Source organism: Mesoplodon mirus (genome assembly GCF_964341445.2).
Source record: "Mesoplodon mirus genome assembly, chromosome: 2".
Taxonomy (NCBI): Eukaryota; Metazoa; Chordata; class Mammalia; order Artiodactyla; family Ziphiidae; genus Mesoplodon; species Mesoplodon mirus.
In genome coordinates, this window is record NC_138977.1 from 221,027,735 (window position 1) to 221,040,296 (window position 12,562).

Below are 12,562 nucleotides of genomic sequence, written 5' to 3' on the forward strand. Positions count from 1 at the left end.
CGTGCCCCGATCCCGGAAGATCCCACATGCCGCGGAGGGGCTGGGCCCGCGAGCCATGGCCGCGGAGCCTGTGTGTCCGGAGCCTGTGCTCCGCAACGGGAGAGGCCACAGCAGTGAGAGGCCCGCGTACAGCAAAAAAAAAAAAAAAAAAAAAAAAAAAAACGCATAGAGTCTCAAAAAAATTCATGGTTACTGGGAAATGATCGCAAGGAATTTCTTCTTAGGTACTGGAGAAAAAGTATTTTTGTCTCAAAAACAAATAAACTCAAATGTCTGTCTTACACTGGTAAGTCCAGTACAGATTAGTAAATGTCAATGAAAAAAAAAATTCACAGTAGGATAAAAAAATTTTTTTAACCTTCTCTTGTTCTAAAAAGGGAGCAATGATTGATTGAGTGAGTTGTGGTTTGTGCACCTCCGGGGAGGGGCGAGGGTCAGGGCCGAGAAGATGAAATTCGGACTCACCACAAAGACGCAGAATGCTACCGTGTGATAAAGAGGGCCGGGCGCATGCAGCATGACAAGCGCCTAGCAAATGCTCGGGAAAAACCCATCCCCTAAGACATCTGATTACAGGCTCACCTGTCGCCAGGTAAAGGCATGCTTGGCATCCCTGTGGTATGCTCTCCGTCATCAACAGATCTGCCGGCCTTTCTGGGGCTTTTCATTCCCGCTACAGTCCAATAACCCCCTTTTATCCAGCTACCTGATAAGCGTCTCCTCCACCAAAGGGGCTGTGCTTGTGATGGACGAATCGCTCTTTGTGAAGCATCAGGGCCTCCCCTACGAGCAGCTGAGATGTGTTAACATTTCCCCAAATAAACTCCCAGAGATTTATTTTTCCAGGGACCTGGTGTTTGCCCACTTTGCTCTGCTTATAGCACTCGACCTTACGGAAACACAAGGCAACTGCATCTCAAATGAAGGCCCCCAAATGACCTTGGAGCCACTGGCGAAGGCGACGGGCCACGTCTTATATGGAACCTGGGTTAGACTTAGCACTCAGAAAATTATGAAGGAAGGAAGGAAGGAGGGAGGGATAAAAAAGGAGGAAGAGCTCGAATGTTCCCTTTCGTTACACAGGGGAGCAGGGGAGAAATGGCCAACTTAGGTGGAGATGACGATGGAGAAGGGCCAGTCAGCCAGAGAGACATAAAACACAACCAACAGAGTTGAGTCGAGGGGACTTTACAGGCATCCGCCTCTTTTATATTAAATAAAGAGGAGGGCTTCCCTGGTGGCGCAGTGGTTGAGAGTCCGCCTGCCGATGCAGGGGACACGGGTTCGTGCCCCGGTCCGGGAAGACCCCACATGCCGCGGAGTGGCTGGGCCCGTGAGCCATGGCCGCTGAGCCTGCGCGTCCGGGGCCTGTGCTCCACGACGGGAGAGGCCACAACAGTGAGAGGCCCGCGTACCGCAAAAAAAAAGAGAGAGAAGAGCATTGTAACAGCTGCAGAAAAAAAGATGATGAAATAATTACAGGACAATGGTCTAGCTACACCAAATTACAGGTTTCCTCCAGAAGGCAGCATTTTTCCCAATTAGAAAAAAAGAAATAATAAAGATGGGAACACCACTCCCTCTTTCAGCTCCCTGGAGCCAGGCTCTCAAGATGGTGGCTGTAAGAATGGCCCAGAGGTAACTGGTAAGGAGCAAGGGTTGGGGAGGGGTGGCCACATCACCTGAAGGTCACCACGGGTACCAGCCTGTAAGAGTCACCTTAGGACTGGACTCTCCCAGAATCAGGCAAGTGGCCTCATCGTCGCTGCCCTGGCCCCAAGAATGACAGTGGTACCATTTTAATAACAACAGCGCTCTTGGAGGCAGGGGGGCCAATGGGCACCCTTCTCCTCCCCAACTCTTAACACCATCTGAGCACTTGCCTGCACGTGACACATACTCCAAATGCTACCCTCAGCCTCCATTTAGAAAGACCTGCTTGAAACGTGGGTTCAAAGAAGTCAGCAAGGACCCATTGAGCCCGGAGTTCGCAGGTGGGCTGAGAACAGCCGGATCTGTGCTAAAACCGCTGCTGACCTAATGGTCCCTAATCCTTGCTAGGGCCTTGTCCAGAAAATGTCATCACCACCTGAAGTCCCAGGAGGGACAGGGCTGGGATTAACCCAGAGTTGCTCGGGGTGCATTTCAGAATCACTGGAGGACTTGCTTAAAATGCAGGTTCCTGGTCCTATCCAAGACCTACTCAACCACCAGAAGCTCCGGGGGCTGAGCCTAAGGAGTCTACAATTTTAACAAGCACCCTGTAAATTCAACTGAAGTACACACTGAGTTAGGGCCCATGAGGTAGCCATCTCCCTTGCTGTTTCAAAAAACATGACTTGGGGGCCTCCCTGGTGGCGCAGTGGTTGAGAGTCTGCCTGCCGATGCAGGGGATACGGGTTCGTGCCCCGGTCTGGGAGGATCCCATATGCCGCGGAGCGGCTGGGCCCGTGAGCCATGGCCGCTGGGCCTGCGCATCCGGAGCCTGTGCTCCGCAACAGGAGAGGCCACAACAGTGAGAGGCCCGCATACCGCAAAAAGAAAAAAAAAAACAACAAAAAAAAACATGACTTGGGCTTCCCTGGTGGCGCAATGGTTGAGAGTCCGCCTGCTGATGCCGGGGACACGGGTTCGTGCCCCGGTCCGGGAAGATCCCACATGCCGTGGAGCGGCTGGGCCCGTGAGCCATGGCCGCTGAGCCTGCGCGTCCGGAGCCTGTGCTCCGCAACGGGAGAGGCCACAACAGTGAGAGGCCCGCGTACCGCAAAAAAACCCCAAAAAAACATGCCTTTATTGGAACCAAGTTCCAAGTACTTCTGGAAACACTGCCTTCACACGTGTTTCCCCTTTCCATCTTCGTGAGCATGAGAGAGAATCAGAGCACTGCCTGCTCTGTCAGTTCTGCAGGGTTTTGGCTTAAAGCAGAGGTGTAGGCTGCATCTTGCCCTGTCTGCCCAAAGCAAAAGTAAGCCAATCAGGAGGAACACGCAAGGAAAAAGTAACCAAGACCAAGACCAAGTGCGGGGTTAACAACAGTCTGTTCCCCATTCATTATAAAAATCATTCTGCCACCGAATCCACAGTCACAATGTTAGTGCAAACAATATACTATAGGCATATGATTCTATTTCAAGAATCAAAGAGGTGGAGCCAAACTTCAGTTAAGACAGACCTCATGGGGCAGTAGCTCAGTCACCTCCGGGGACAGATTTCTGACCTTGACTTAAAAAAAAAATAGGTCTAAGAGAACTAGAGTCCCCTGCTTTCCAACTAGTGGCATGAGCCTGTCTCCAAAAGAAGCGTTCGATCACAGGAACAAAAGGGGCTTATGCTCTGAAGAGACCGCTGCACTCGAGCCCCACCAAATGCACCAGGGCACTGCCTCCTGGGTTATTTCCAGTCACGTGGAAGAGCTCAGAGTCTTGCACCATTGGGCTTTCTTGCCCTTGGAACTAGACTCGGTCGACCCCACTGATGCACCAAGACTTGACCCTCCAAGGTCCAGACCCTGATCAGATGGCCGCTAAGAGGCCCATGGGAACCACTGGCACAGGGACACCCCCAGAAGGAGAAGATGGCACGGAGGCAGAGGAGGAAGAGACCCAAGAGCTGGCCAGGCATGAGGGAGGAGTAAAGTTCTTCAAACTCTTTATCTACTTTCTGTTACCTGTCTCCTCAGAGGGATGCGCTTGGTCAGCTTGTGCACAGCCGGCTGGCTGCTGAAGTCCGGCTTCTTGGTTGTGTTCTTCATCCGGCACACGATGACCCCCACCACCATACAGGCGATCAAGAAGACCCCTATGCAGTAAATGGCTATCTCCAGATACTCTGGGGAAGCTGTGATCTCCTTTTCTCTTACTGGAGCTAGATTGCAGATCACAGGAGAGGAACAGATAAGCAGGCCACAGAGTTAGGACACCGGACTGATGCATCCTGTCAGAACTACAGGAATCAAAAGGCGACGACCATTCCCAAGGCAAGACGGGCTTCCCGATAACTCAGCGCTGCGGGAGGGCGTGGGCTCCGGGCCAGCCGTGCGCCTCTTCCAAGCGAAGGTGAATAACCAAGGGCTCCTCACTTTACCACCGGGGCCCAGGTGGTCACTATCTCTCTCCTCAACGGGCTTCTGCAACCTTGTGATCGTGGTGGATTGGCTGCCGCCAAGTTACAAGGGGCAGGTTACGAGGTCACATTCTGTTAGACATGTGGGCATAGTAAGGCAGCCAACCACAACCTCAACAAAAGGAGAGTCATCTTCCTTGATGGTCTCTGAGGCAAACCACTGAAAAATTCTTAAATATGCACGATGCCCACTTTTATTGCTAAAGGAATGGTGCCTCAGTCTCATTTGGGTAAGCTCTTCCAAAGGAAGATGCGACAGTCATTGACCCAGATGAACACAGTTCCATCAGACATGAGATAAATATTCATCTAGTAGGCCGGACTGAAAAAGGTTCGAATTTCTTAATATAGTCCAGTAGATTATTCAACTAAACAAACAAATGCATTTAATATAAAGACTGAATTGCTTATAATATAGAATCATTACGTCCATACGATAAAAAGCTTGTAACATTCCTTCATCAATAACCATTTAAATTTTTGTGTATCTCGTTATACTGATGTCACTGCAACTTTTCTCTTAAAGGAAAAATAGAGATAATGTCGCACATGAGGATACATATAATTACTTAAGTTAGCACATTCTTAGACCAACTTCCAATAATATCTGCTTCCTCCTTAGTGCTTAACGGTCAATCGACAAGCAGTGTATTTCCAAGGAGTATTTTTCTCAAACTGCACTCTTAGTTAATGTGCTTGTACTGTCAGGCAAATTGGTTAAGAAGTGCCAATCAGGCACTTGCAGAATGCAGTACTGCAAGTAAAAGCAAGCTCAATACAAGAGGCATCTCATTGTCTCAGAGCAAATATTCACAGAGCAGATTCACAACAAAAGGAAAAACGAATGCAATGGCATTATTTAATAAAGCTTATACATTTGAAACAGAAAACTATTTGCAAGATAGTCAAAACTCTTAGCAGCACAGCACAAAATGAAATGCTCAATTTATTTTTACTAGATATAAAATAAGCATGCAGGTAGGCACCGCACTTTAAAAATAAGGAATTAATAACTGCAGTGGAACATTATGAGCTAGCAAACCATAGTCTATGCAGTTTCACAAAGGAAATGATGGAGAGACAGATGCATTAAAGGAGATAGGAATTATCAAGAAAGCTTGACTAGGATAGAGGTGTGGGTTAAAGATTCAGACAGCAGCAATGTTTAGGCAACAGGGCTTCAGTGATGTTGATTTCTCTGTAGGGTGGAAATAACATCAAGCCCAAGATGGCAACAGCATGCTTTGCAGTAAAAGCAAACTGAGAGTCCATTCCATTGCATCATGCAGCAAGCCACCGATCCCCAAGGTAGGTAACACACTGCTTCTGTACACCCTACACACGGGGGTGCTTCTCCCCGGGCACCTCAACATACACCCATCTATTTACATCTTGTTAAAAATAGAAAGCAGAACAAAAGTAATAAAAGTACTTATGGGATTTTAGCAAAATGGAATTTGACATGGGAAAAAATTACTTTGGATTTTACAAAGTAATTTCAATGTCTTCCTTGAAAGAAAGGGGGATGGGGTAAATCTATACATTGACCCAATGACTCACTAAAAATATAAGATCCCTTTGGGTTTGAAGGGTGAAATTTCACGTGATCATAAATGTGAGGGTGGGATCTCAGTGTGAGTGAATTTCCAAGACAACTTTCTTATCCCTGGGGGATAATTTTTAAACATTTAAAAAAAACTCTTTAGGCAAGGGGAAAAGGGGCCATTTCTGAGAACAGAAGCTGTGTTAATTTTATAGCAATCAACCAAGAAGAGGGAAAAAACCATGGAGAGAAAGAGCAGTATATACCTGGCAGAACTGTCAACCATGCAGAGTGAAAGGATATCCCAATAGAATTACCCGCCAAGCACGTATATTCCCCAGCATCCTCAAAAGTTACATTCCGAATATAGAGAACCTCAATTTCTTTGTCCGTGGTATTAACACCGGCGGCCTAGAAAACAAGGAAAGCAAGAGAAAAGGCTAGACGACACAGGAATGATTGTGGAGGGGGCCATGGAACCATGAGGCGTCACACCGGGGGCTCCGGAGGGTACCGGCCACCGGAAGATTCCGACTGCAGCCCATCCACAAAGCCCACAACCAAGAGAGACTGAGCGACACGGAGCAGCTCACCTCCACAGGCCCGTCACCACACTGGCTTCACCACCTAGACGTACATGCATGCGATCAAAGGCATGGAAAAATCAACCCACAGAGATCCATTCTCTTGGCCTTTGCTTTGCTTTGCTTTGCGTTGGATATAGGGGTGATTTTCCAAAAGTATGGCACCCAAAAGTCCAAGTTGGGTTCTGGTCCTGTTGGCTGCAGACTCCCACCTCGAAAAAAGGATGGTTCTGTCTAAACTGTCGTGTCGTAAGACAGCACACCACAGATAAGCCCAAGTGGACACCTGGCACCTCCTTCCAGGCCTGTGGGAACCACCAGGGTGAAGGGAGTTTGTGCTGGTTAGCAGGCTCTGGTTATTTTTATTCCTGCGTAACCATCTTGACATACATTGCATTGAAAGAAAATGGAAGAAGGCATGATCTTGGTAGCAAAGAAACAGACTCTTTTTTTTCTTTTCTTAATACAAACATTTGAATGTGAGTCATGACAAATCGAGAAAGGCAACCTGCTGTCTTCAACAGCAGCCAGCCATACATTTACTCACTCAAATGGAATATCCTTGAATTGGGATAACAAAGTCAAGGACAGTATTCCATAAGTATCAGTTACGCAACCAGGAAAATGATGCTCTGTTGAACCAATTATATCGCGCCAATATTTCTTTCAAAATGTGGGGCAGAAGAGGTATGAATTCTGCTGCTATGCAAATGCCACAAATTCAACAGGCATGCCGGTGTGCGTTTACAATGGTGCTGATGTGCAGTAATGATAGTAGATGTGCAGCCTGAACGAGATAAACCAGAAGGAACAACTTAAAAACTGGGTGGGGGTGGGAGGTAACCTTTAAAAGAAATTAGAACAAGCACTTTGAATATTGTGGGCATTTTTCCATGGCCGCTGGCATCATACCAGCTGCATCACCAAAGAAAGATTATGATGAATATACCAAGACCACAGAGTTATCCTATAAGCTGCCTGCAGTCTCCCAAAGCACCAAGTCTTTTCAGCTTCTATATCCAGCCTTCTTTAAAACAAAAACAAAAACAAAAAAAACCAAAAACGTTGTTACCTTGCTGTTTTGGCAGGACAGTGAGCCAGGCAGACTGGTTGGCCTGCCCTATATAATTGGAGACCTTACAAATATACTCCCCAGCATCCGCCTCAGTCACATTGAACAGAGCCAGCACTTCTGCATTGGAACTATTTATCCCCGAGTGCTGGAACAGACATAGGAGAACAATATAATGGCCAACCAGGAAGGACTTCACACGACCTAGGGTCCCACCACCAACACACCACAGAAAAACAACCTCCATCTCATCTAAACAGCAACATCAAAGGGCTGTGGGTTTAGAAGGAAGACAAGAAGTCAACTAGTGGACAGCAGAAGTGACCCAGTGGAGAGGGGAGGAAGGGTGGGATCGATCCCCTTGCAAAACAGGTCCACAGTTCCCCAGGCTGCTCATCTCTTTCCAGCTTTTTGGATCCTTGGTGTTCTCAGCTGGAGAGAACACTGCATGGGTTTAATGTTCTGAGTTGAGCTTCCTATGGTCCTACTGGAAGACTGTTCTTTTAAAGGACATTCTCTATGAGCAGCTCAACATGGGAGGCGTGGCAGGCAGTGCACTCAGAGGCATTTGTACAGACTTAACTGCCGCTTGCTATCACCATCTTGAAGAGCAAGACAGATCTAAAAAATAAAGAGGCTGGTGCTATTAAAACAAGGTCTTGCAAGGAACCAAGTAAGAACTACAAGGGGAAAGAAAGTTTCCTTGTTCAACATTACATGAGTGCAGGAATACCTTCTCAAGCTTATCACCTAAACCACGTGTGAATGAATTTCAAAGGTTAAGGGGTCTCTCTTAAAAGGAAAATCTACATTGTTTCTAAAAGGTGGCTACTAAAATGTGATCCTAAGGTCATATTAAGGGATATTAAGAGAAAACAACATCAGTGTAACAATAAACGTTGGCACAACGCCTCGAGTTTACAAAGCTCTTTCCAGCTACTTCATCCCGTTTACTCCACGTAACGCCCTGTAGGGGAGATAGTACCACTTCTATAGATGTGCAGCTAAGCCTAAATGTCCCATCTAAGACCTCAGGGCAGATAAAGAGCTCAACTATTCTGATTCCAGCTTTGGCAGTCCTCCCGCTACCCCCTGGCTCCCTTCTGAGGCGTTATCAGCAAGCCTAACGATCTGCTAATTCTTAAACACACCCTGTGCTGAACAAGTAAGAGAGTCGTCTCCTCTCAAATCCAACGGGAAGCCAAAGGACCTGTGGCCGAACCCATCAGGGAGACCCCAGCCATGGGCGTCTTTGGATTCAGAACGTGCTCACCTTCAGAACCTTGAGGTAGGGCAGCCCGTCGGGCCCGTATTTACTTCCATTCTTCTCCACATGTTTGATCCACTGGATGTGGGGCTGGGCGTCGCTGTACACTTTGCAGACAAACTCCACGTCGCCTCCGACCACAGCGGAGGCGTTTGCCGGTAGTCCGGCCTGGAGGATGGGCCGGTGTGGCGATCGCTCTGGGGGAGAGAGGGGTGGAAGGGGGAGCAGGGCCAGGATGGGGGGGAGAGACGAACAAATAAGTTGTGTTGTCCAGAAGGCTGACCGTGAACTCAAGCCAAAAAGGCCTCGAGCCTGCTGGCTGACTCCTTTGAAATAACACCACAGCCCGACACAGAACAAAAACGACTTCAAAGGAGACGGCTGGAGTGCGACCCTTGTGAAAGGAGTACTTATTTAGAAAACTGAGAGAAGAACTTACTACATCATGAGTCACTGGACGTCCGTGGCCACCTGACGAGCAAGGGATAAGATTTTATTCGGACAATCTAAAAGACAAATGGCGGGGAAAAGAGTGCCTCTTCTCTCATTCCACTGGGGACACCATCAGAAGCTCACCTTGGTCGTCAGCTTAACAATCCCAGGGAAGTGACAAGACTAACTTTAAGGTCGCCCTGAATTCCAAAATGGTGCCTATAGGCAGTGTCTCCCCGTGCATTTCTAAGATGCTCTGAGAAGACTCCCATCCATTGTTTCAAAAAGAAAATAAACTAAAAACGAAGGACCAAAGTTATGAACAAATGGTTTCATCTCTTTGCTGTGGCATTCACTCCATTCGGTCATTCTTTGTCCTATGCCCCCATTCACCTCCTCGATAAGTAGTAAGTGTCACTGTGCATCCCATGCTAGATGCACAGACAGACATTCCTCAGCTTATTCAGATGTGGCACCGAAAGAACAAAAAGCGACACCGGGGCTTCCCTGGTGGCGCAGTGGTTGAGAGTCCGCCTGCTGATGCAGGGGACGCAGGTTCGTGCCCCGGTCCGGGAAGATCCCACATGCCGTGGAGCGGCTGGGACCGTGAGCCATGGCCGCTGGGCCTGCGCGTCTGGAGCCTGTGCTCTGCGACGGGAGGGGCCACAGCAGTGAGAGGCCCGTGTACCGCAAAAAAAAAAAAAAAAAAAAAAAAAGCGACACCGGTTCCCAAACCCTGGCCATGTCTCAGGCTGTCTTAAAGGAGGCCCCAAAGAGAAGCTGACAGGAATTACTTCCCAGCCTCCCTCATCTGCCTCAGTCTCTAGGGAAACTCTCTGGTTCAGAGGTGGTCTCTGCAGAAACCCTGTAGAGGCACCCACATCAAGGTGCAGGAGCAAACACACACCAGGTTCCTCAAGAATCAAGTAACAGACCAGCCTGCTGTGTGATCCTGCCTGCAAAGTCACCATAATCACAACTGGACTGGAACCTTCCTACACAGCAGCTCGGTCAAGAGTCACACACCCAATCATCCGTCCATTCACAAATATCACCCCATCCCCACCTACCTGTACGCACGGGCCACCGCCCATTTCCCTCTCCGCACTGTGGGTACCACTGCCTTTACCCTCCAGCCTAAAACACCACCAAGGAAAATGAGGACAGGCCAACAGGCCCAACACAGCAAGGATGTCTCCATGGTGCACCTAAGTATCCCCACGCACAGGGCGGGAAACAGCCAATCAGCACGATGGCTACCTAACCTTTTCTATATCTGGGCTTTCAGATTAAAATGTCATTTAGTGGAATGTGTTGGACAAGAGCCAGACCATGTGCAAATTGATTTTACTGCAATAAGCCTGTTGCTGGTTGTAAAAACTTAAAGAAAAGGAAGGAAGGGAGGGAGGGAGGGAAAATAGAAAAAAGAAAAAGTGCTGGCAATTACTCTGAGCACATTTCATTCCAGAACCTCCCATCACTTCACAGACACCTATATTTTTACATTAAAAAGATAAAGATTTCAGATCCCCAAAGAAGTCATTCATTTTTCACAGTATCATCCGCACAGGCTAAGCAAAGAGCCCAGAAGTCGAGGCTCCTAGTTTTTGTGGGCAGAAAATCTCAAAGCTGGGATCCTTTCAAGCATCACTAGAAACACTCACTGCTTGGCTGAGACACCATCCTAGCGATGGGCCACTGTGAGCCTCCTGGTCCAGCCTGGCGGCCAGCTGGATGCTACGGGGACCTGCCAGCAGCTGGCAGGGAGAGAGCTCTGGTTCAACCCCGGCTCGCCCCATTCACGTGAGAAGAACAGAATTAAGTCCACACACACTCTCCCCACCAGGCCTCCTCCCAAGAGATTTAAGTCCAAGGATCACTGCCCTCCGGGCTGGACACAGCCAGCCAAGTTCACAGAATAGGCGACTTTGCACCTATCAAATACTGAGTTAGTTTACTCCTTTCCACAGAGAAGTGAATGTCAGGTATCAGTTCATTCTCTGGCTCAGTGTTCCAGTTTGGCGTGCATGTGTTTGCATGTTCAAAGATAAATATTTACAGTGGACCTAAATATTTATTCTCAGAAACAAAGGCACTATAAAATCTTAAATGTCATAAGCCAGATCAACTGAATTTCAAACCAAGTCCCCTTTCTTAAACATGCTTGTTTCTCATAAATCGTTTCACAAGCAAACACTGTGCATGTAATACCAAGTAACGATGCCCATGAACAATGAGGTCTTTCATACGGCACGACAGCTCCAGCCTGCGCCAGCCTTCAGCAGAGAACTTCGTCACTGGAGCAACACTGGCAGGGCCCACGACGGAGCTGCAGTCTTGTTTTACTTGTGGTCAGCGTGCTGCTGCGCTCTAGTTATTAAGTTATTCCATTGCTATCCGGACTATGTTCACCAAAAAAAAAAAAAAAAAAAAACCCACCACCTTTGCAATGGTTTCATGTTATTGCATTTGCAAATTACAGCGTACCAAATGTTACCGCTTACAGTCTTGAATTCATCCTTTCAAGTTTTCTCACCTTATTCAAAATAACCTCTTAGCCACCCCAACTCCCCCTCGGCCCTTTCTCACTTTGGGTACAAAAACTGCAAGCTGGATCGCTCTGTAATCGAAACCTTACACCACCTTCTAAAACTTATTACAGCTGCCTTCAGTATAAAATGAAACCTTAGAGAATGTTATTTAAAATGTTTTTAAAAAGTCAGTAGGCCTCATGTTTCGTTTCTCCACATCAGGCTTTGATTTCCTTTGCAACCTTATTCTCTGCCCTTAAACAAGTCAGAGAATGAGGCCTGAAACATCTTGGAAAAGGTCCCTGGATGCCAGCATCTGCCGAGCACGGCGCTCCCCTTTCTCAGATCCTTCAGTGATCACTCTTCCTTGCGTCCATCAGACCCTTAAGAACAGGAATCGTTAGTGAGGGGATAACAGCGATTGGACTCCCGTTCTAACTTCTGAAAAGCTGGGGTGAAAGCAGGGTGCAGATGGCAGCTAGGAGAACAGGCTGGGTGGCAGCCCCCAGGAAGCGGGCAGCCCCTCCGAGGCCCGGCCCAGCGGGCACTTGGGAAGCACCACGGGGACAGGGCAGTGACGGTGGGCAGGAAGACCCTCCAACAGCGAATGTGTTCTCCTCGGCCCTGGGCCACACCAAAGCCCTTGGGTCTGCAACTCTCTGGGGCAGCAAGCTGATATAAAAAGAAGAATTAGTCAGTGAATTATCTCTGGATGAGAAAATAAAACCCAGAGCTGGCCCATCTCTTGTTCTTCTGCGATAACAAAAGTCACATCTTCTCCGCCAGGAAGGATTTCGTTTTAGGCAAGGGTCTCTTACAGCATGTTCAACTCTCAGATATTATAGCAAATAGATTTTTCTCTTTACCGGGGGAGTGAAATACGTATACAGAAAAGCTGACGAGCACCTCACCTCTGTGTTTTTACTGAAATGTTTAAAAATACATATTCTGGGCTCAGCAGGTCGCAGGGGCCAGTTCATGGGCCCAAAAGAGGATGAGAACTCTTAACAA

The 12,562-nt window shown here is 48.0% G+C and overlaps 1 protein-coding gene and 1 long non-coding RNA gene across 10 annotated transcripts in view; one reads left to right on the plus strand and one right to left on the minus strand.

Moving 5' to 3' along the window:
• The window catches only part of LOC309795153, a 399,522-nt gene that overhangs the window by 161,042 nt on the left and 225,918 nt on the right, over positions 1-12,562 (plus strand). The window lies entirely within an intron of this gene.
• FGFR2 (fibroblast growth factor receptor 2) overlaps positions 1-12,562 on the minus strand; it is a 105,230-nt gene that overhangs the window by 29,696 nt on the left and 62,972 nt on the right. For 5 of the 9 annotated variants that reach the window (XM_082611595.1, XM_082611592.1, XM_082611588.1 and 2 more), the window contains 3 exons: positions 8,595-8,785; positions 7,322-7,469; positions 3,668-3,864 (listed from right to left, as the gene is read on the minus strand). In XM_082611595.1, coding sequence (XP_082467721.1) covers positions 3,668-3,864; positions 7,322-7,469; positions 8,595-8,785 — 536 coding nt within the window. Of the gene's footprint in view, positions 1-3,667; positions 3,865-5,931; positions 6,077-7,321; positions 7,470-8,594; positions 8,786-12,562 lie in introns of all 9 variants that reach the window. The other 4 variants (XM_082611596.1, XM_082611593.1, XM_082611589.1 and 1 more) reach the window with 2 other exon arrangements.